The sequence below is a fragment of the Ochotona curzoniae genome, unplaced genomic scaffold, assembly GCF_017591425.1.
Source record: "Ochotona curzoniae isolate NIBS_2020 unplaced genomic scaffold, NIBS_Ocur_1.0 contig_3432, whole genome shotgun sequence".
In the NCBI taxonomy this organism is placed as follows: Eukaryota; Metazoa; Chordata; class Mammalia; order Lagomorpha; family Ochotonidae; genus Ochotona; species Ochotona curzoniae.
The window spans coordinates 2,731,553-2,754,470 of record NW_024465859.1 but is presented as its reverse complement, the minus strand read 5'-3'; the positions used below and the strand labels follow the sequence as shown (position 1 = coordinate 2,754,470).

General features: G+C 36.1%; 1 protein-coding gene across 1 annotated transcript in view; it reads right to left on the bottom strand.

The window, feature by feature from the left end:
- Positions 1-11,827: 11,827 nt before the first annotated feature.
- ANO5 (anoctamin 5) overlaps positions 11,828-22,918 on the bottom strand; it is a 68,051-nt gene continuing 56,960 nt past the window's right edge. Inside the window, exons 17-22 of the mRNA XM_040980264.1 lie at positions 22,453-22,550; positions 19,525-19,655; positions 16,934-17,139; positions 14,064-14,242; positions 13,397-13,502; positions 11,828-12,046 (exon numbers count right to left, since the gene is read on the bottom strand). Coding sequence (XP_040836198.1) covers positions 11,828-12,046; positions 13,397-13,502; positions 14,064-14,242; positions 16,934-17,139; positions 19,525-19,655; positions 22,453-22,550 — 939 coding nt within the window. The remainder of the gene's footprint in view (positions 12,047-13,396; positions 13,503-14,063; positions 14,243-16,933; positions 17,140-19,524; positions 19,656-22,452; positions 22,551-22,918) is intronic.

Genomic DNA, 22,918 nt, shown 5'->3' with positions numbered 1-22,918 from the left:
AATTTTGGCTTTAGAAATGAGATGCAATAGATCATCTACATCATTTGCACAGCTTCTGTAACTTGCTTCAGAGCTGATACTTTCCCACATTCAGTTCACAACGCTAATGGGAAAGCAGGCAGTGGTACAGATCCTGTTTGTATAATAGCAAGGAGGAAATGGGGATGTGATCAGGTCAAGCATCTAGTTATCCTCTTCAAATTCACTTCTTGCTTTTGCCCCTTGTGAATCCAAGCCTGCCACCTGTGATGCTGAACTGAGAAACCATGAAGTACCTATGCTGTTATCTAGCAGAGCCTGGGAAGAGAGCTTATGTGGAGGCACAGCAAGCCTGGGGACTTCCAGCCAGTAAAATCTAAAATCGAGTAGGGCTGACAGGTGAGAGAGTTATTTCTTCCAAGCGGTGTTATTCTTTTTAAACAAATATAATAGAAAATCGCTTGCAATGTAATACCAGCAATCTTTTATTGTTCCTGCACACAATGCTGATTTTGCCAAAATGTCTTGAACTGCATATGACACAGGCTTGAAAATCACATACCAGTGACCCTTCTCACAGGTCGCATTTATTTCCACTAGTGGATAGGGCCATTATATCTCTGCAACAGAAAAAGCAGAGGACTGAGGCTGTCCCACACTAAACCTAGTCAGCCAGACTTGACTGAAATTCACATGAAATTGTTGTTTATTTTTTATCAATTGAGTTATAAATGTAGAAATGTTTATAAAGGTTATTTCTTCTAGATCATCAACAAGTGGAGATCAAGATGAGCACACTGTAATTACAAAAATTTTTTATCTTAGTGTCAAGAATGAGTTTACTTGGGACCTTGACTGTGTAAAAATGAGATTATGTACTACTTTTGATTTTATACATTTTTTAAAACTCATTTTTTTGGAAAGGCAGATTTACATAGAGGAGAAACACAGAAAGATCTTCCATCCACTGGTCTACTCCTGCTATATTAATAGATGTAAAGAAAGTATTTGATAAAATACATCAGTTCATGCTAAAAAAATTTAAGCAAGATGGATATAAAAGGAACATTTCTTAACACAATGGGAACAATTTATGGTCTTATAAGCCAATATCTCTTTCTCCACTTTTAGGACCCCCTAAGATATATATTCTTGGCCATTTTACCATCTTTTTATAAAAAAATCTATTCACAATTGTTCTAAAATTTTTGTCTATTTCTAAGGATTTGTATTCTCACTGAAATAGTCTTTCTTCTGTCTCATTCAGCCTGTTGTTGAGACTTTCTATTCTATGTTCTATGTGACACATTAAGTGCTTCATTTATAATATTTCAGTTTGATTTCTGTTCTATATCCTAATATTAACAAGGTTTTTCATCCATAACATATAGGCATAGTTTTTCATGACTTTGCTTCTCTACATTTCTGACTGAGCACAATCATTCTTATGTCTCTGCCTTCACATTCTTTTTATTTTTTTACTTTTAATATAGCATGCTGAACTAGTTGTCAAACATTCGGTCTTAATTTTTTTTTTCTTTAAAAGGCGGATTTACAGAGTGAAAAGGAGAGATAGTGAGAGGGAAAACGTCCATCAACTGGTTCACTCCTCAAATGGCTACAGTGGCTGAAGCTGGGCTGATCTAAAGCCAGGACCCAGGAGCGCCTTTTGGGGTCCCCAAATGCTTAGGCATCTTCATCTAATGCCCAGGACCGTTTTCAGGGAGCTGCATTGCAAGTGGAGCAGCCAGGATTCAAACCAGTGCCCATGTGTGATGCTGGCCTCGCAAGTAGAGGCTTAGCCCATCATACCATGGTAGCAGATCCCCTGTCTTTATAATATTGAAGTATTATGTTCCTTTTAGGGAGTCATATTGCCTTCCTTATTTTTGTTTCTCCTATTTCTGCGGTTAATTCTGGGCATTTTTCTACTTTCATGGCTTTTATCTTTACTCCATGTGTTTGTAGTTTGGTGGAATGACGCCTCCTGCAATGGATCTCCAGAGGTGTGTGCAGGATGGCGACAGGGAACTCTGGTCAGTGTTCAGGGAGAGGATGATAATTCAGGATGACACCTGAGCTGGCATGATAAATCTCCACTATTGTCAGCGTGGGTTGGAAGGGACAGTAAGATCACACTTGTTGGGCTTATTGCAGACTTGCTTGCAATCTTCCAGGATGAGCAGTGTCTGATTTAGTCCACAGTGAGCACAACTCCAACCTATGCAGGTGCATAAATCACACAAAGAATCTGTCATCAGTGCACAGGCTGCTCAAGTCTGCTTTCATCTTGTTCTCAGAAACTGGCAGCTCACCTGGCTGTGCACACACTGTTGACTCTGTATTCCACATGCAACTCCGCTGCATCTCTCTGCTTTCTACACATTTACATCGCAGACTTCTTTCCAACTCCCCCCTGGAAATGAACTTCTCCACTTCTGTTGCTTTTCCCTGTATGTAGCCACTTCTCCCTTTTATTTATAAACGCTCCTCCTTCACCACCATCATCTCTGCTCTTCTCATTTATTCCCTCCTCCTCTGCCTCTTTCTCCTCTTCTCCCTTCTTCTCTTCCTTCTTTTCTCCAATTTTCTTCTAACCAGAATCTAAAGAATCTACACAAGCAAGTGATAAGTTTCTCACAGTTCTTTTAATACATGGATTCCTTTCCATCTGTCTCTTCTATTCACTGGTAAATCATTTGAAACAAATGCTAGTTATTATGCCCATAATTGTCTTATAGTCCACATTTTAGTGTTTCCATAATGTTTATTATGGCCCCATGATATCTGCTTTTCCTGCAAAATGATAGGTTTAAGAGCAAGTAACTGTATATTGATTTATGAATATTATAGACTTTGTATATTTTGCCTATATTTTTCCAAGTATACACATTGATTAGAAAAAGTAGTTGTGGGTTTTTTGAAACCAATATTTCACAGTGATTTTTACATATACAAAATTGAAAATATTATCATGAAATGACTAGTATACTTAGTTAAACCATTTTTTAAAAGCTTTTATTTATTCTTATTGGAAAGGCAGATAAACAGAGAAGAGGAGAGACGGAGAGGAAGATCTTGCATCCAATGATTCACTCCCCAAGTGGCTGCAATGGCTGCAGCTGAGCCAATCCAAAACCAGGAGCCCAGAGCCTCTTCCGGGGATACTCCCATGTGGGTTCAGGATCCCTCGGCTCTGGGTTGTCCTTGACTACTTTCTCAGGCCACAAGCCAGTAGCTGGATGGAAAGTGTGGCAGACAGGATTAGAACTGGTGCCCACCTAGGCTACCCCACCAGGCCCCAGTTAAACATAAGGAAGGACTTCTGGCATCTGTTCTTACATATGAGCTCTGATGTAAATGTTCAGTGAGCTACTTAAGATATAGGGTGGACATCATCTCCCTTTATCTCTAATTACTTCAATGTGCATCTTTAAGAATAAAGGCATTCTTCCTATTTAAAGTTAAAATTAATTAATATCATCTGATTTTAACCTATACATTTTTACAATTGTCCACAGAATGCTATTAGTTATACTTTATATTCCAAAATAGCTTTGGATTTACAGAAGAGTCATAAACACAACACAGGATTTCATACACTTATTACTCACTTTCTGAAAAGTGGCCTATTACAGAAATGCAGCCCAATTTTAAAAGCTGAGTTAGCATACATACAATACCAGCAACTGAACTACACAACTTGCTTTTCTTTCTCCACTTCCTAACTATGTCCTGTTTAAAGTCTTGGAATCAGTCCATTACCTAATACATTGTGTATTCAGTCTCTTTACTCTCCTCCAATCTGTGTTACTTTTTCATTCTTAAGTTTCAATTATTTTGATAGTTTGGAAAAATGCTCCCTGATTTTAAATTTGATGCCTTTTCTATCAAGGAAACAGTTACACATTTCAAACAAGATCAAACACACTTGTGCCTTCTGATTGCTTACTCTTGGGGCACATGACATCCGGATATGCTTTTACTGGCAATATTAACTCCACTTACCTGGTTAAGGTGTTACATGCCAAATTTCACCTAAACCAGTGTAATTTTCCCCTTGCAAACACACTAAGGTCTTATTGAGAGGGATTCTCTGAGTCTGCAAATATTCAAATTCCCGCGTTTTCCTGTTGATGTTAACCTGTAACAGTTACTAGTAAGGTTTTTGTTTTTTAGTGTTTTTGTATTTTAATTTTTCCAAATTTATTGGAGTTCTTCAATAAGTTTCATTTGTTTATCCATGCAATTATTTATCCTTATCAATTTGGGCTTCTGGATGTTGTAGTATTTCTCCAGTCTCACATTGTTCCAAGTTTGGCCATTTGAGATCCTTTAGACTGACGTTTCTTTGATCTGCCTCACTCTTGCCTGAGCACTCTGTGATTTTATCCTCACAAAAAGATGAGCAATCCTTTTGTGTTCTCCCAGCTGTAAACCTTCAGCCAATAGAATCAAGTATATCGCCCCCTAACCTCCCCAATTCATGGAGGCTACTTTGTAGTTATATCAGAGTGCAACTATTTCTATGCTGTCTCAGGGAACAGAAACACATACTTATTAACAAAAACTCAAACTTCGTTCTCTCTTATCCCCTTCCCCTACTCCTCGACTTCTCCTTATCTCCCCGTGTTATCTTCTTTTCTGTATTAATTTTACTTCTTTCTTGATACCAATGTTACTTCTCTGATAGTGAGAAATACTTTCAGTGTCTCAGTTATGAAAGTTTTTCTATTCTAAGACACATCAGTATTTTCAGAATAATGAACTCAAATCTCCGTGAGAAGCATACTTACTGCCCATAGTACAGCATACAAGCATATTCATTTCTTCCTTTCGTATTAGAGCAGAGTTCAAATTGTAGCATTCCAAACTTGCTTCCCCTGTCTCTTCCTTCCACACTTCAGGGATAATTGTTACTCATGTTCATCCAGCTATTTGAAAATTCATTTTACATTTTGGGATTCCATATCACACCCTGGATGATTCTAATTACCTTTCATTTCACAGTTTGCGAAATATTATCATGACTATCACCACCATGGCTATCCAAAAAAAATTGTGCTTTATAGCAAAATTATTCCCCCGGTCCCCCTTCATCCCATCTTTACTGTATCTCTTTTATCACTTGCTACATTTCTCCCAGTGCAGACATGTGAGAAAACCCTTTCCCAAGCCAGTATCCCCATAATTCTAACCACCATGGACTGAGATTTGGCACGCTCACAACTCTACAATCTGCCCCATGACCCATGGCCAATCACAGCCATCTGGGGAGTGAACTAGTGAATGGAAGATCTCTCTCACTCCCTCTCTAATGTTGAATATCTAAGTAAATCACTAAATCTAAAAATAGGATTTGAGGACGAATATGTTTAAAGACAGACAAAATGGTAATCATTGGGTTCTGGATTTTCCTTATTCTGTTCTACTCCGTGTCCGATTCAACTGACCAACAGTCCAAAGTTCATGAGTGAAACTTGCTTCAGATTCACAGAAGTAGTAGCTACACAGAATTAACATCTTTTCAAAGGCTTCTTCACTAGTTTTGTTTTATCACACTTTAACACGTGTATGATTCTGTCACATCTAGTCCTACCGCTCAGGGAAGCTTTTCAGAAGGGGGGGAATAAAACCCTTTCTCTAATTCACCAAATAATCCTTTCAGATAATTAATTCTCAGTTCCTTTTACATTTCAAAAGGCCTGCCAGTTTCATGTAACAGACTCTTGTCTCCATAATTTTCACAGCAGTTGTACGTTCAGGATTAAATCCAGTTAGATAATCTATTCCAATTTATACTTAATGTGATGTATTCACACTATCATATCTGGGCAGTCTGCACATTTCTTGCATATGGAAGCAAAGTTAAAATATACAATCTAATCATTGTTCTTTTTAATTTATTTATTATAAGTTAAAATTCTCTACCTTTTAGGCTATGGGGATTCAGTTTCACTTAACACATGATTAGCACATTCCTACAAATTTAGAAAAATCAACTAATCGTGTCCTGATATGTTTCTCTAGAATGATGGTAAATCAATACCTGAGATAGTATAAAAAAGGTTTAGTTCAGGAACTGAGACATTTTATTGAATCTTATCAGTCTAGTCTACTACAGACTGTCTCTAGAACTCTACGAGGGTCAGGAATATGTTTTTTCAAAAAAGCAATCTTTTGACAATTCTGACAAAACTAGTTTTACACTTTTCAGAAAAGAGTCTGTCACGATAGCTCAGTGGCTAAAATGCTTGCCTTGCTTTAACCACCAGATCCCATAGGGGTGCCGGTTCATGTCCTGAAAAAGCAGGATGGCCCAAAGCCTTGGGACCCTGCATCCACATGGGAGACTCAGAAGCTCCTGGCTCCTGGCTTCAGATCAGCTCAGCATTGGCTGTTGCAGCAACTTGGGGAGTGAACCAGCAGACAGAAGATCTTTCTCTCTGTGTCTCCTTTTCTCTGAAAATATTTTCAAATAAAAATAAATAAGTCTTAAAACATTTGGAGCCTATTTCAGCATGATGTTTGCCTTTTTGGCTCTTCACCATTATCATCTTCCAATATCAAAGAAATAAAGAGACAAAGCAAAAACTACCAACTTTTCCAAATGTCTATACTACTGTTTCCTAATTAAAGAGCTTTGCATTCCCTAATGTGTTAAGTATGTAATTTCATGAGTTCTATAGTGTATACGTGTGCATCTTAGTGTTTCTAAATAACAAGAAGCAGCCAGAAACTTAAGAGCACTCCAACTCATAAAATTATGCTAGTCCTCCACCGCAAGAGTTCATGAAAACAGCACCCTCCTTGCAGGCAAACCCAAGGACCTGAATCCCACCAGATCCCTCATTTCCCAGGATCATGTACCTAGCACCCACTAACCCCAGGCTGGCCTGGCTTGCCTGAACTCAACATCCACTATCATGTTGCGTATCCTGGGTCAGTCCAACCTGATTTCAGTTTCAGCTCCTGCTGGTTGGTGCTGTAGTCTAGCCCAGCCCAACATGATCCCTGTCCTGGCCCTAATGTGAACTGGATAGTGTTGAGGTCTAACCTGTCCCCTCCTGCACCTTGTCCTGATTCTCAGATCTGCCAGCAGATATTATGAACTGGACTAACCTGGTTTGTTCCCAAACCTGACCCACATGTATGCTGTCCTGTACTATAACCTAATGCTCCTTGCCTCACCTGCATAGACTGTGTCCCAATGAAAAAGTTTCCAAAGCTCCTCTATTGGGTCTCCTCCCAGTGGTAACTCTCACACATACCAGTGGGTCCTTGGCCCAGTTTAACTTGGTTCACTTCTTGTCCTTGCAGGAACAGTGACCTTGCTGAACTAGCCCACATCCATTCTGTTTCTTACTGTTGGGTTTTGTAGCCCAGCCACACCTGCTCAACACCCAGACATAGCTTTTGTATTGTCCAGTAGGAGTCAAGACTTGACGCAGCCCATTTTATACCCACCCTGGCTCGCACGAGTAAACAGTGAGTGCTGGAATCGAGTCCAGTCTGTCACTCCCCAGACCCAGTCCACACCCGCACTGAGGGAGGTTGTAGCTATGTCCAGCCCAGTCCACTGCCACCAATCAGGCTCTCATTCTATCAGCGGGAGCCTCAACCAAGTTGGGGCATCCTCTTAGCCCTCCAGCTAGGCCTGATCCAATCCACAGTTCTTAGGTGTGCCAGTGGAGATCGCAGTTCCACAGGGGTGAGTCCACATCCCCACCCACCATGATTCTGCTACCAGACCGATTCTGTCATGTTCTAGCTATTGTCATGGCCTATCCTAACTTCACCTGTCCCCTGTTCTGACTATCCGTGGTAGACCCCAGCCTTAGCTTTAATGTGTGCCAGTGGGTGTTGCTCATTGATAGTTTATGTTAACTATCCTAGCTCAGTCTCCATGTGCTGGTACTTTGGCCTGACCCACAAAGGTCCTCCTGTTCCTCCCTCCAAAGCATTTGGTTTCAGCCTCTTGCTTATCTACACGGACGGTGGCCTTGTCTGTGGAAGTCCCATAGCAGTAATTCCTCACCTGGTCATGAACCCACATGTCATCACTCACCCCACCTGTGCGATCCCCCAGTCTGTTTGCAAATGCACATCCCCAAGTCCCCAGAGTACCCTGCCAGAGTGCATTGACAGGCACCGAGGACTTCACCCAGTATCATTGATTTCCCAGGTGGCCCTAGCATCCTCCCGACCCTGGGGGGTGAAGGTCTCCCCCTACCTAGCATGGTGGTCAGAGACCACTGCAGCAATCACCTGACCTAGGTGGGGAATGTACCGGCATGCGGTTGGAGACCACTGAAGTGGCCGCCTCTCATTTAGTGATTTAAATCTTGAGGTTTATGAGCACACTAATTAAGACAGCTTTTGTTATCCACCCATGTGTATCCTTTCCCTCAGGGAAAAAGAAACTTGCATAAAAAGGAATCTGTATTTTATGCTCTAAGTTAAAACTCAACCAGAGCACATAATCTCATGCAAAGGATATACCTAGTCAAAAGATTTTAGGAAGGCATGAAGCTATTTCACACAAATTAAATTATGCTATTCTTTTTAATATTTTCATTAATTTTTACATTTTACATTTTATATCTCATTTATTTTACATTGCTGAAATATCTGACACACTCAAAGTGTTACAACAGCTGAAGACTAAAAATTTGCTCAGAAGACGAATAACATAATAGCTATAGTGATTCATTGTAGCAAAATTCTAAGCCTAATCAATGGTACTTCTTGTTATGCTGTTTCCTAGTAGTATTCTCCATTTTCACAATTAACTATTACCAATATAAAGCAAATGAGATGTGTTACCAAGTAAATTCTCTTTGTGAATAGGTAGTAAAATGTTTTCACAAGCAGAGGCAATCAACAGACTTCCATGTCTACTGATAGCAACTGAGACTGGAAAATCTCATTGAAATGAAAAAATTTTTTGACACATAATGGACAGTAAACTGATATTTCTTAACTCTTTGCCCCCTCACCCTTATTATTTAACTTGCAAAAGAAAGGTGCTTTTGCATTATCCAGCAGCACCCAACATTTTCTTAGCAAACTTCTCCCAGAGAATAAATAATAAGGAACGAGCTCTCTTTTCTGTTTTCTCCAGTTCAATTTTTGTTTTTTCGTGCTCTCCATCTTCTCTTTGTTAACTTGCTTAAAGCATTAGTTGAAAGGAGAGTGTCAAAATCAGAAGGAGTTAGGATAAAATGAAAATGAAATAGCATTTCATTTAACTAAGTCACTTTGTCATTCAAGCAAAAAACAAAGGAGTCCTCTGAAATAAACACTTTGCAGTGAATTTTGCTTATGGTGTGCAAAGAAAAAGCGATGAAGAACATTTGAAGAGTAACAAGTTTTCTGGATTTAGCACTCAGAAAATTTTATTTCCCCTAAGATGTGAAATCTTCTCTGGAACATTTAGACAAAGAAATAACTGAGTTTGACTGCAGAATAAAAACTTCTGTGTGACCAATACTGACTTGCACTTGGTTGTCAAGTGCTTTCAATTCAGCCCTCCCATAATAACCAAAGGGTTTAATCAAATGAAAAAAAAAATATCTGAATTGGTTTGGCTTCCAATCTTGGTGACTGAGCTTTCAGGAAAGTGATGTCTGTATTTTATTATAACATTCACAAAACAAAGTGAAATTGTTCAGCAGGAAACTGAAAGGTCAATGTCTCTAAAAGAAAACATTCATCTGTCACAAGAGTTATTTGTCTTAAAAAAAATGATTTGCTCCATTGTTGGCTTCTTCCACACACTCTAGAAGGGTAACATTTGGAAGTTTTGTAAACTGCAGAGTAAAAATAAGTTAAATTTGTCTTTATTGTATAACATAGCATTATAAATAATTAAGGCTTATCTCAAATAAGCTAATTTCCATACTCTTATCGGTATATATTTTTATCAGCACCATGGAGTAAGCAATTTGAGCTGTGTACAATGTACAACACCGCAATAACGCAGAGTTTGATTTGAAAAGTCAAAGATATTGTCTGGCTTGCAATGCTGACAAATCTGTCTCATAGTTTTTAAAAAATCCATAATCCCTAGTTCTAAATGTGTAACAAAGATCATACTAATGGTGTAATACTGACTTGCCATGTTTTCGTTACCAAAAAGGTCATAACATTTTATTAGCATTAGATAAATATCACTTTTTAAGATAAAGTTTCTTCTTATGTGTATGATTAAAAAACAATTTTGGTTTGAGAATGACATGTAATTTGAAAGCAGAGACTCAACCGCTCTATTATTGGACGTTATCACTATTGTAATAGTAATTCACATGGATAGATAGATAAGATAGATACAATAATACATACAATTGTTAAGAAAAAGGACATGGCATTTATACATTTATCCAAGAATAAATTTGAGAGTAATTTTTTTAAACAAACACTTTTTAATGTAGCTGTAAGTCCCTCAGCTAATTCTTAATTGGTTCATACTCATTTGATATTAAATTCTGTGGATTTTGATATACCAATAATTGCTCTAAAAGAAGCTTTCATTTGAGATGTTATATAACATCATATCAATAGTCAACAATATGACTTCGAATGTGTTTGGTAATCGAAACAAGGCACCAAGTAATGCATGAAGTAATGCATTAATATAAAACACTGTAAATTCATTAAACGATTTGGGATTGCTTTAAGACAAAGTAATTTATAAGCAAATTAAATCTAAGATACACAAATATGCAGCTTTCAAAGAGATTTCATGATGAAAAACAGGCATCTGGGATGAAGAGTTATTTGAAAAATAATTCAATTTTCTAAATTAAGGTCAATAAATTAATAATATACATTGTATTACACTGTGTAACTTTTAAGGAAGCATATTTACTTCTTTAAAATAGCATTCATTCACTTGAAGATTTAAAGTAGTAGCCTAACACTTCAGTAACATGTTTTCCAGGTAAGATAGTAAGTAGTCTTTAAACCATTGTTGACAAAATGTCATTTTAAGAACTGAATATTTTGTCTTTTCCTGAAAAAGAAAAGAAAGGAAAAGAAAGAAAGAAAGAAAAGAAAGAGAGAAAGAAAAGAAAAGAGAAAAGGGAAGAAAAGAAAAGGGAAGGGAAGGGAAGGGAAGGGAAGGAAGGAAGGAAGGAAGGAAGGAAGGAAGGAAGGAAGAAAGAAAGAAAGAAAGAAAGAAAGAAAGAAAGAAAGAAAGAAAGAAAGAAAGAAAGAAAGAAAGAAAGAAAGAAAGAAAGAAAGAAAGAAAGAAAGAAAGAAGGAAGGAAGGAAAGAAAGGAATTTTACATTTACCTGGAAGGCTATCTGGGATTCTGATTGAACTTTAACAGGACAGTTTCAGGAACAAGCCCCTACTATGATATTTATCCAATATTCTCCAATATATGAACTCTGTCATGTCATCTGATTTTGTTTCCTTATTTCCATATTTTAAAATGGCAGGATATGAATGGCTCAGTAGGTCTCTTTGTTCCTTTTCTTTTTGTCCCAACACTTTTCTTTATGGGAAAGAGATATAAAGCTACACAGGAGAAGACCATAAAAAGGTGCGGAGGACTGGAAAGTTGATGGAACAGCCCAAGTTCAGTGCTTCATTTTAACCTGCAACACTTCATGATTTTCCAATATTCTGATTCCACACGAACTTTCAGTAATCATTTAAATGACCTTAGTTAGTAATACCCAGGGAGGACAGTGATACTCTGCAGACATCACCAAGAAGGCCTCTAAAAAAGTATATAAAAACTTAGAGTGAAAAAAATAATAAAGGGCTTCTGGACTCTAGCCCTCATCCCAGGGGAAAAGAGTGGAAGTGAGAGAGACACCCAGTTTTTTGTTCATTTGATTAGATGATTCTCTTAGCCTGTTCTGTTTTGTTTGCCTCAATCTTGCTTTGTTTCTTGAATTCAGGATGGACTCCCAAATCTTCTCTTAATTTATTGAGTTCAAATTCATGGAGAATCTTGACAGTCATTAACTTTTCTCGCTTGATTCTATCCACAACATCTTTTGGAACATCAGGTATCATCCAGGCCAATAGAAACTTAACCAAAAACACAATATGCTAGAAAAAATGTAAAGGAAAATCCAAGACACAATTAGAACTGTCAACATCAGTAATTCCTCGTAAATCATTGCGATTGTTAAATACTGTGCTGAACATGGGAGTTATAATGGCAAAAACAGGGGACTCTATCAAAGTTCAAAACAGTTCATGATTTGTCAAATAGTAAGTAACTACCCTATGAAGTTCCATTAGAGGGAAAGAATCCTCAAAGCATACTGATGCTTTAAAATGACATAATGAACAAAGACATTATAAACAAAGGATGGTTTAAGCTTCAGAATGGTATAGCATTTCTACAACAATATCAGAAACATAAAGAAAATGAAGCAGTGCTTTACAAACTGTCAGAAATATCTAAATAAAGTTAACAGGAAAATTTTTCAGGAAAATCTATTTCAATCTGAATTCTGTCCCAAATAATTACAAATAGGTAAAAAAGATATTTTTAATATGTAGTACCTCAAAATTTAATTAGTTATAATTGTTTGCTCAATTACTAAGATATATGCTTCATCAAAATAAAAGAAAATATGAAAAACATAAATAAAAGGATAGTATTCCACAAGGAAAGTTATAGGAGTTTAGGATGATCAAAAAATTAACATGAAAAATAAAATGAATAAAGATGAACAGATTTTGATACAAAGTACTAAACTGAAAGAAATAAAATGATTGACAATGTGTGAATGCAAGTTGTAAAAGAATGGCAGGGATAGAAATTGTAATAAGGATGTATATTCACAGTATGATACATGGCATAGAGATGATCAATATTTATAACGCTATAATTTATAAACTCCAAAATCACTACCTATCTATAACCTCTTATTCAAAATGCTGACAAAAATATTTCAGATCTGTGGGTGAGTCAATATTTTTAGGGTATATGTATCGAGATGTCTATAGTGGTACTCTTTGCCAAACACTTAAATATTTCTTCAACAAGATAAATCAATTGTAGGAATTGTGGTAACCAAAAGGCAGGAGAAGGGTTAGATTTCTGTGTGTATCTGTGGACAGGGTGTAGATCTGTCGGGGGAAGTCGGGAACTATTGCCTAAAACAAAAGGCAAAGAAATAGCTACGTGAGATCTTTTCCCCCTATTGTTAATCCCAAGAAGAATGAGTTTAAAGAATTGAAATGCTTGCCTTTGGAGATTAGCATGAAATTGTACTTCTTACTGTCATATGGAATTCATTTTTGTAAGCTGAGTTTTTTTTTTTTTTAATGACAAGACATGCTTCCTCCAAAACAACTTGTTGAGACAGTGCTAAACTTCTCATGATCAAATACCTAAAGTAATTAGACAATACCGAGTAACTGCAATGAATGATAGGAGCAGCTTACTTCCATAATTATGATGAAGGTCATCTTGGCAGCAAGGACATGCCAGAATTGTATATTATGCAGATACTTATTTGGATGATCAGGAGGATTTCTGTAATCTCTATACCTGAAATTTAAAAAAAAAGCAAAGGAAAAAAAATTAGTAGTGATAGCATCAACTTGTGCAACCTAGCTATAATGAATGTGGAAACAGGTTCATACATTCAGGTCACACTCTACACAACAGAAACTCTTAAATGGAGTGGCTGGTCAGCTAAGCACATTACTGCATTTTTCCTCTATGCCTCTCTCTATTTTCTAAGGATACAAAATTAAATTTAAGAAAGTTAAATGTACATTTATTATGATCATTCCATATAATCACAATAACAGTGCTTTAAAACAAGGGACAGTTGTTAGCAAGAATTCTTGACATGATTGACATGATTTTTGATGGCATGACCTCTTAATTTTGGCTGTTCTACCTTTCCCAGGATTACAGTTGCCCTTTACCTTGCCAAATAAATACCATACACTGCACAAACTCTGGAAGTGATATACTTCATTCATTGGGATTTTTTTTTTTAAATTTCAAGAATATCCTGTATTTTAGAAGACATTAATGTAATGGACAATTTTAAACATACCTTGATGGGCAAACTAAATATCTAAACAAAGAAAATGAAACCTGCAAGTGTCGAAGTCCCGTTTACCCACAGGTATAGTGTCATTTGGGAAATCAGCTATCAGGAACACGGACAAGCTATTGTTGACATATCCTTCCAAAGCATAAGTGCCATTTGTTGCGTAACCATAATAGTAGACTAAACGGGGAATGATGTCCGACGTAAATGCAACAATGAAAGCCTGAAGAACAAAGCAAAAAGAAGACTATCAGCTGCCAATCTAATTTAATGGGCTTACTCATATCTCCCAGTTATTCGTGTAAAACTATTATAAATTATACTTGTGAGTCTTTAGTCTAAAACACGAAATAGTTCATTTCCATTGTGTGATCAATATTCCCAAGTTTCTTATCTGCAAGGTGACTAAATTGAGAATGGAACCTAAGTGTATTTGCCTCCAAGAATCATGCTCTTTCCAACATACTTGGTTATTCTCTTATATTCCTTATGGTTTCATAGTGCAGTGTCACTGCCTTTAGTCAAATACAGCTGCAACAAATTCATAAGCTAGGGCTGTGTGTATGTTGTGTGTGTATGTGTGAGAAATTGATAGGGAAGAGACGGAGATAGAAAACAATGTGTTAGTAAGCTAATCACAGCTCAGTACAATTAATTTCAGTATTTGAGTTAATAATAATGACCTAGTTCCATCCTTTACTAAACTTTGGTATTACAAACAGCATGCTTCATTTATGTTAGATAAGACCACTTAAATGCAACTCACCCTAACATTTACATTTTAGAACAATGTTTAAGGTAGAAAATCCAATATCATACTGTTGAAATATATTTGTTTCATTGAGAGTCTTCTCTTTATTCATGAATTGAAATGCATATTACAATGCATTCTCACTTCCTAATATGATAGCCTGCATTATATAGTTCATGTATGTGAATATATGTATATACTAGTTCAACCTGTATTTATCAATTTGTTTGGTATTTTGCATGAAAATTGACTTACATTAGAAAGAATATACGGTATTTTTCTTTTAAAGACTAGTTTACTCTGCCATGATACACTTAAATAACACAACATTAAACTTATAACTGTAATAAAGGACTATACTACTGTGCTAATGGGGAATGGGAGGTGGGAGGGGAAACTGAGGCTAAAGGCAGACTTTTTAAAAAGATTTATTTATTTATTATTGGAAAGGCAGATGTAAAGAGAGAAGGAGAGACAGAGAGAAAGATCTTCTGTCCAATGGTTCACTCCCCACACGACCTCAAGGGCTGGAGCTGAGCCAATTTGAAGCCAGGAGTCAGTAGTCACCACATGTGGGTACAAGATCCCAAGGCTTTGGACCATCCTTGACTGCTTTCCCTGGCCACAAGTAGGGAACTGGATGGGGAGCAGGGATGCTGGGATTAGAACCAGTGACAAACGGGATCCCAGTGCCTTGAAGGTGAGGACTTTAGCCACTACGCTATTGCACTGGGCCCTGGGAGGGAAGAATTAGGAAGAAGTTTTGTATATAATGGAAAATGATAATAACAATAAAAAGTTAAGATAATGTTTACTTATCTCCCTGACTTTAGGTCTATTAATGCTTTTTATCATTCACCGAAAGAACTTGGAATTTTTTCTTCCAAAAAAGTAACTTCCAAATAAAATTTTAAAATTTATTGCAATAAATAGGAATATAATGGTGTCATAATTTCTTCCAAGGATTTCCTTGTTTGTTTTTTTAACACATTAATTATTGACTTACTTAATAATTATATTATTATGTTTTCTAATTATTACTTATATATTTTTATTTGTTGCTATTTTTATATTTTGTCTTACAAATAAGAACATTTATTTTTGTGGATTTTTCTGTAATTGTAATTTTAATTAATACTTACAGATTTTCATTTTAATTTAGCTGCCTAATAATTACAAATCTGTTTCCTGTTTTCTGTAAGAAGTTTACTTAGAAATGTTAAGTAGTCACATTTTCTTTTTAATTGTCAAATATCTGCTTTAATTTGTAAAGCACATTTGAAGGTTAATGTGCACTTTAAAAAATTTTCTATTTTGTGGAATTTAGCTTCATAAGTGATCCAAACAGAAACTTCAAGATAAAGCAAAAAACAAACAAACAAACAGATTTTAACTTTATTTTGGTGCAAAAAGGTTAAAACCAATATGTATGTGCTATCTTTAGAAAGTTAACAGAAATCACATTTATCAAAAATTACTCAGAATTTCAATTCATTCCATATTCCCAGGCTGGATTCACTACTAATCATTTTGTTCAATAAGTAAAAAACAGGAGGATAACAGTTTCACTGCATAAACATGGGTTAAAAATGACAGTCATGGCCGGGAGCAACAGCCTAGTGGCTAACATCCCTGCCATGCACGCACTGGGATTCCATTTGGGCACCAGTTCTTATTCCGACTTGCTTCACCTGTCCAGCTCCGTGCTTGTGGCCTGGGAAAGCAGTAGAAGACAGCCCAAAGCCTTGGGACCTTGCACCCAGATGAGAGACCTGGTAAAAACACTTTGCTTCTGGTTTCAGATTGGCTCAGCTCTGGACTTTGCAGTCACTTTTGGGAGTAAACCAGCAGATGGAAGATCTTTCTCTCTGTCTCTCCTTCTGTCTATAAATCTGCCTTCCCAAGAAAAATAAATCAATCTTAAAAAACTGTGTCATGAAACTTTAATAGGAGTGACTTCAAAAATGTGTGTATTTCTAAGATTTTGCATACAATAATTTTATCTATTGCTTAATGTTTAAATTATTTAGGAATGTTTTGTACTTTCACCATGATGAAATCAATGCAGATAAAAAAAAACTGAGCTAACTGTCATTCATAACTCCCAATTGCTAAGGAAAAAAAACGATATAAAAATCACCCAACTCTAATAGGTTCACTTACATTAGTTGCAACAGAAAGAACAGCTATTCCTTGCAGAATATCTTCCCAAACACCTATGCTGTGAGCCTTAGCAGCTACAGGTCTCCTGTACTGAGTAGTAAGTTTCCAAGCATCCACTCGGATTGCTATAATATTATGCATGAGAGCAAGAAGAGGAGCCAAAGGAAAAGAGGCCACAAATAATGTGACAAATCCAAACTGAATAACTGGAGAGAGAGAATGGGGAGAGAGAGAGAAAAAGTCATGACCAACTCACCACAGTGGAGAGCAAAGGGAACACCGGATAATTCCTGCCATTTTCTCCATTTTGGAGTGACCATACAGGTAAAGCAACTCAAACCTCTTCCCATTCAACCACTTCTGTCTCCTCATAGAAGGCATGCTGTCTTAGCTGCTTTCTAGAAATAAAAGGAGAAACTAGACATGCACAATTAAATCTATTTCTTCCTTGCTAGTCCTTTTGATCTGCTTACCTGAAAAAGAAACCATTCTCCTTAAGTGTTGTGTTTAGGCTTCTACTGGTCTAATGTTTGGCATAAGCTAATCCATGTCTCACTAAACTATATATTGTTTGAGATCAGGGATAACTCATTTGCATGATTCCAGTAGCTGGCAAGAAAGTGCGTACACACATTATATATGGGCAAAACAATATACATGTTCTGGAATCAGGTACTTGTTAAGGTCCTGACCTGCAATGGCATCTTGACGTGTGTCTAAACACACTTGGCAGTTTCTGCTCATTAACACATGGGGGAGGGAGGGTTACAGAAATGTCAGCTGGCTTTTCTCCTCAGTTTTGTTTTGTAGTTTCTAGCAATGCTTGTTAAAAGAACCCATGAGATTGACAGTTAGGCGTCCCACTGAATAAAAAAAACAACGTATGAATGGGTTTTCATTAATGAAAGAAATAAAACAGTGTTCACTGATCTTCTATTTCAAAATCAATCCTGGATGTTTCAGAACTTCAATATGTTTTTTTTTCTCTCATAAGACTATTCATTGTCTTCAATGATAAAGTTCGTAGCAATTTACTCTTTCTTACTCTGCTTCCTGAACAAACAATATTGAGAGACTATTCTGCGGAAGCAAAATGAATTTTACACATTCAGTTCTCATATACCTACTTAAAATCTCTGTGGGAAATGGAAAATTAACTAATCTATTTAAATTTTCAATAAAATGTCAGATAATGATAACTGCTGAACTGTTTCAATATTAGAAATAGTACATGCAAAATTTCAAGAATCAGTTGACACATTGTTGAGTATTCTAAACAGCAATCATTTTATAAGGCATTAATTTTGATCTAATTTTAGTAATAACTCTTGATACATGTATATACAAACTTGAAAGTTGCACCAAAATTTTTGTCTTATTATCTTATAAAGCAAAAAGTATCTGATTTTGTAACCAATTACTAAACACAAAAAATTTTCTTTAATTCAGGTAAGCAAATGTATGTATTAAACTAAATAATTATTAATGTTTTTTGCTCATCTCATTAATTTTATCATGACTTTATGCACCTTGAGAGATTAAGCCAAGAAAACACTCCTCCTTAGTTTTACTAAGAAATAGAGAAAGTTGCTTACGAGGAAATATTGAGCAAATATATGAGCAACTCCCAGCATTAACTCCTCAAATTTTAACTTAAAGTTTCTTGTCTGTTAAATCACTTGAATGTTTTATGTATTTCCTGTGTTCAGTTTTGGTTTCCCTTCTTCTGGATACTTTGAGAAGTTCATGAGACAGTATTTAAATTTATTTTGCTACAAGATAATTGAAACCCATGTTATGCGATGACTATCTAAAAAAGTACACAGGGAATTTATATTATAAAAAAAAACGCATGAAGTTTTGTTTTTCTGTGGCAAAATAATTCACTGTCAGTTTTCCATTTTAAAATTTGAGAGGCAGAAATACACTGAGAAAAAGAGAGAGAGAGAGTGAACGAGAGAGAAAACACTTGCATCCATCTATTTACTGTCTACGATACAAGGGAACAGAGAACAAGAAGGCAAAAGTCAGGACTCATGATCCCCTATGTGAATGCAGGGCCACAGCCATTTTATCCTCCATTGCTGTCTTCCCAGGTGTAAGTTAGCAACAGTAATTTCACACTACAGGTTTAAAATGCTCTGAATTGTTAGGCCAGCCACCTCCTAGTTCGTGAACATTTAGGAGTACCAATGCATTATTGGTTTTAGTCATTCTGGAATGAAAGATGCACACTTCATGCATCTTAGATATTGAAAATGTTTTTCAACCTACTCTTTCAGCTATTACTGAGATAAGCAAAATAGAGAAAGAAAACAACCATTTGCATTAATTTGAAAAAAATGTTGAAAAGTTATTAATACTTGATTTGGTTCAATAACACTCAAAATTATAGGAAAAATATTTTAAAGATTGTCACACTGGGATAAATTTTATCCTGTATTCTAATTTGTAAAACAGAGAAATTCTGAGCCAGTCACCATATCCGTGTAACCATTTTGTCATATCCATGTAACCCTTTCCAATGTTAATAAAACAAATCCTTACTTTATTTTGATTTAGTTAATATTTAAAAACTGTTTAAAAATTACCTGTTTCTAGGTACTCATAGAATAACCCAAGATGCCCAAAACTTTCAAGGTCATGATCCTGTTCCCATCGGCTGTATAGTTTTTCAGAGTTGGTGCGAGTTCTTCGGCGTCTCCACCAATTCAGTGCCAAGCTGTTGAAAGGGGCACAGGAAATACATGTGATAAAGCAAGAGAGATAGCTAGCTTCAAGCTACACCTTACATACAAATTCCAAAGGTAAATTCTACAATGTTTTAATAATTTTGTGTATATCAGGTCATCAGAATGTAGTTGTAACTCTCTCAATCACAGAGTGAGTCTGTGATTGGCTGTAACCACCATCATTCCTGATTCTATGTACCAATAACCAAGCATTTTGTTACATTTATTCACATGTAAGGCTTAACAGTAAAAATGAATTGTGTCATTAATGCAATGAAAAAATGTTGTATTCAGAGTCACTTACCTACTGTATGGCAGCAACACTAGCATCTCTGGAAACAACAGCATGAACAAGAGCTGACTATTAAAGTGTCATGAATAAAATGTTACCGCCTACTGCATTTATTTATTTATTTATCTATTTATTTATTTATTTATTTATTTATATAAGATGAAATATCAGAAGCAGCTGAGGGGTCACAAGGTGGATGATCTATGGAGAGAACATGTTCTCTAGGACAACTTTTCAAAATATTTCTCCCAGATTCATCTGACTCATCTCCTATGTTTTGTGTCTTACAAGTCTCTGGGGTTCAATAAATAGTATGATTTCTTTTTGTTACAAATGCACACTGCCATAATCAGGTGATAAGCACATCACATATTCTGTAGGCATTGTTTCTGTTGTGTTAACATCATCTTCATTATCATCATGTGTCACAATCACCTGGATTTAGAATCATTTTGGCAATTTTACTGCTTGTCAAAGAATGAACAACTGGAATCATAATATCCAAGTTAAAGATTTCCTTGATGTCTACTTCTTCCTGCTTACAGTGACACTGAAGATGTTTTTGCCTTGTGTACAGAAGTCAGACATCATTTATTGTTTTCCACTGGAAATGTGAAGTGCTTCAAAATCACCCCCCTTGTTAATCATTGTCACTGGACAGTCTTGTGCCAATGGCTGTGCTGCTCACACATAGCAATGTCTTCAGTTACTGTGGTTGTTAAATACACAAACACACACACACAAATTATTACACTTTGATGATGTTTGATTATTTTTAAATTAACTGTGAATAAATGAAATGGACATCTTTTCATTTGATTATTTGTGTCCCTCACCTGTATTCCTACTGAACCAAGATCTTGTTACTTGTGGAATCTTTTACTTACTGGAGCATTAAGCATGTAAGTGAAGGAAAGAAGGAAGGAAGGAGAAATGGAAGAAAGGAAAAAAACAAAGAAAAACAAAAAAGAAAGAAAGAAATAGATAAAGAGAAATTAAAGAAAAAAGAAATGGTGGAAGGAAGGTAAGCATCATTGTATTCTTAAAATTATATTTGTGACTCACATTGAATCTATTCTTTTGTATTAATATCACATTAACATAAGACTTAATTTTAAAATGATTTGAGACTCTGAAAAACATAAATGGTCAGAGTCTTACGGAGTAAATTATCCTGTGTTAGCACCAGAAGATGATACATTCTGGCAGTCATTAGCAGATCAAGCTTTTAGGATTTCATGATTCTTTGTCTTTATATTGAGGAAGAAAAATTTTATCTTATATTAGAAATCAACTGTGATTTTAGTTTTGATCAATTCTCTTTTGATAATAGGTTGTTTAATGAATGCTATGTTTTTGGATTAGAGAGGAGTCCTTTCACACACTTGAAAGCTCTCCACTATTTTATTTATTACCATTTTTATGTTTAGATGACTTGACAATAGCTTCTCAAAATTTAACTTTTAGTAATTTTCAGAAATCCAATGAAACATGTATTATAACCTATAGAAGATATAACATTTACAGTTCCCAGTGGAATAATCACAGGGATTGGGAATGATTAATTGTCCAACTTAACTTATCCCACTCAATAGAGATGCATATTTAAAAGTATATATTAAAAATATCAAGTTGTACTATATAAGCATATACAGTTATGTCAATTATAATATTTTTTTAGAAATTACTAGCCATGGAATTTAATTAATTAAATAAAAGGCATTATTATTATCTTTTAAAGATTCATTTTACTTCTGTTGGAAAAGAGAAGGAGAGACAAAGAGAAAGATCTGTCCGCTGGTTCACTACCCAAGTACCTGCAACAGCCAGAGCTGAGCCAATCTGAAATCAGGATCAGTAGCTTCTTTTGGGTCTCCCACATGGGTACAGGTTCCCAAGGCTTTGGGCTGTCCTCAACTGCTTTCTCAGGCCACAAGCAGGCAGCTAGATGGAAATGGGAGCAGTGGGGACACAAACTGGCACCCATATGGGATTCCGGCACATGCCAGGCAAAGATTTAGCCAATATGTGATTGTACCAGCCCTATGTTTAAACATTTTTTAAGATTTATTTATTATCATTGGAAAGTCTGATTTACAGAGAAAAAGACCTTAGGCCTGCTGGTTAAATGGCTAGAGTTGAGCTGATCAGAAGCAAGGCGCTTCCTCTGGGTCGCCCAAGTGACTGCAGCATCTCAGGGCCTTGGGTCATTCTTTGCTACTTTCCCAGGCCACAACAGGAAGCTGCATGAGAAGTAGAACAGCTTGAACATGACCTGATGCCCATACTGGATCCTGGCTCATGCAAGGCCAGGATTTTAGCCAATGAGCCATCTGCCAGGCCCAAGGCAGTAAGGCAGTATTATCTTAATGACTCCTTTACTGTGTTTAAAACGGATTTAATCACTTTCCAATGAAGACACTACAATCATGAAAATAATTCTATCATCTCATATCTCATGGTTACTTAAACAAAAATGTGTAAGTTATACATACGGGAAAATTGCTTCTTTAATGTTTCCAAAAATTTGTCTCCCAGTCATTATGATGGTCAACTGTGTGGTCAATTCTATTAGACAGCCTGCAGGATCACACTATTAGAAAGAAAAAGGACAGCAAAAACAAATAAAAAGAAGACATTAATGAAGACAAAAATGTGATTTTGCAACAAATAGAGACATTCCAAACCAAATGGCTAAAATTTCAAGTTTATGGTTAGAATGGAGATGAAAGAGATACTTACACCAGCATTTCCAAGTTCAAGCATAACCCAGTCAGAATATCTATATTAGATTCACTTCTGGACTTTGTTACAGACACAGATTTCTGGCTCTCTCAATAAATTATCAGTTTTTGCATCTGTGTTATGGTTAAGGTTTGGCATGCTTTCCATGTAATCTGTATTTGCAGCCGTATTTGGAAACAGTCTAACTCTTCATCTCACAGTGGAACCTTTCATCTG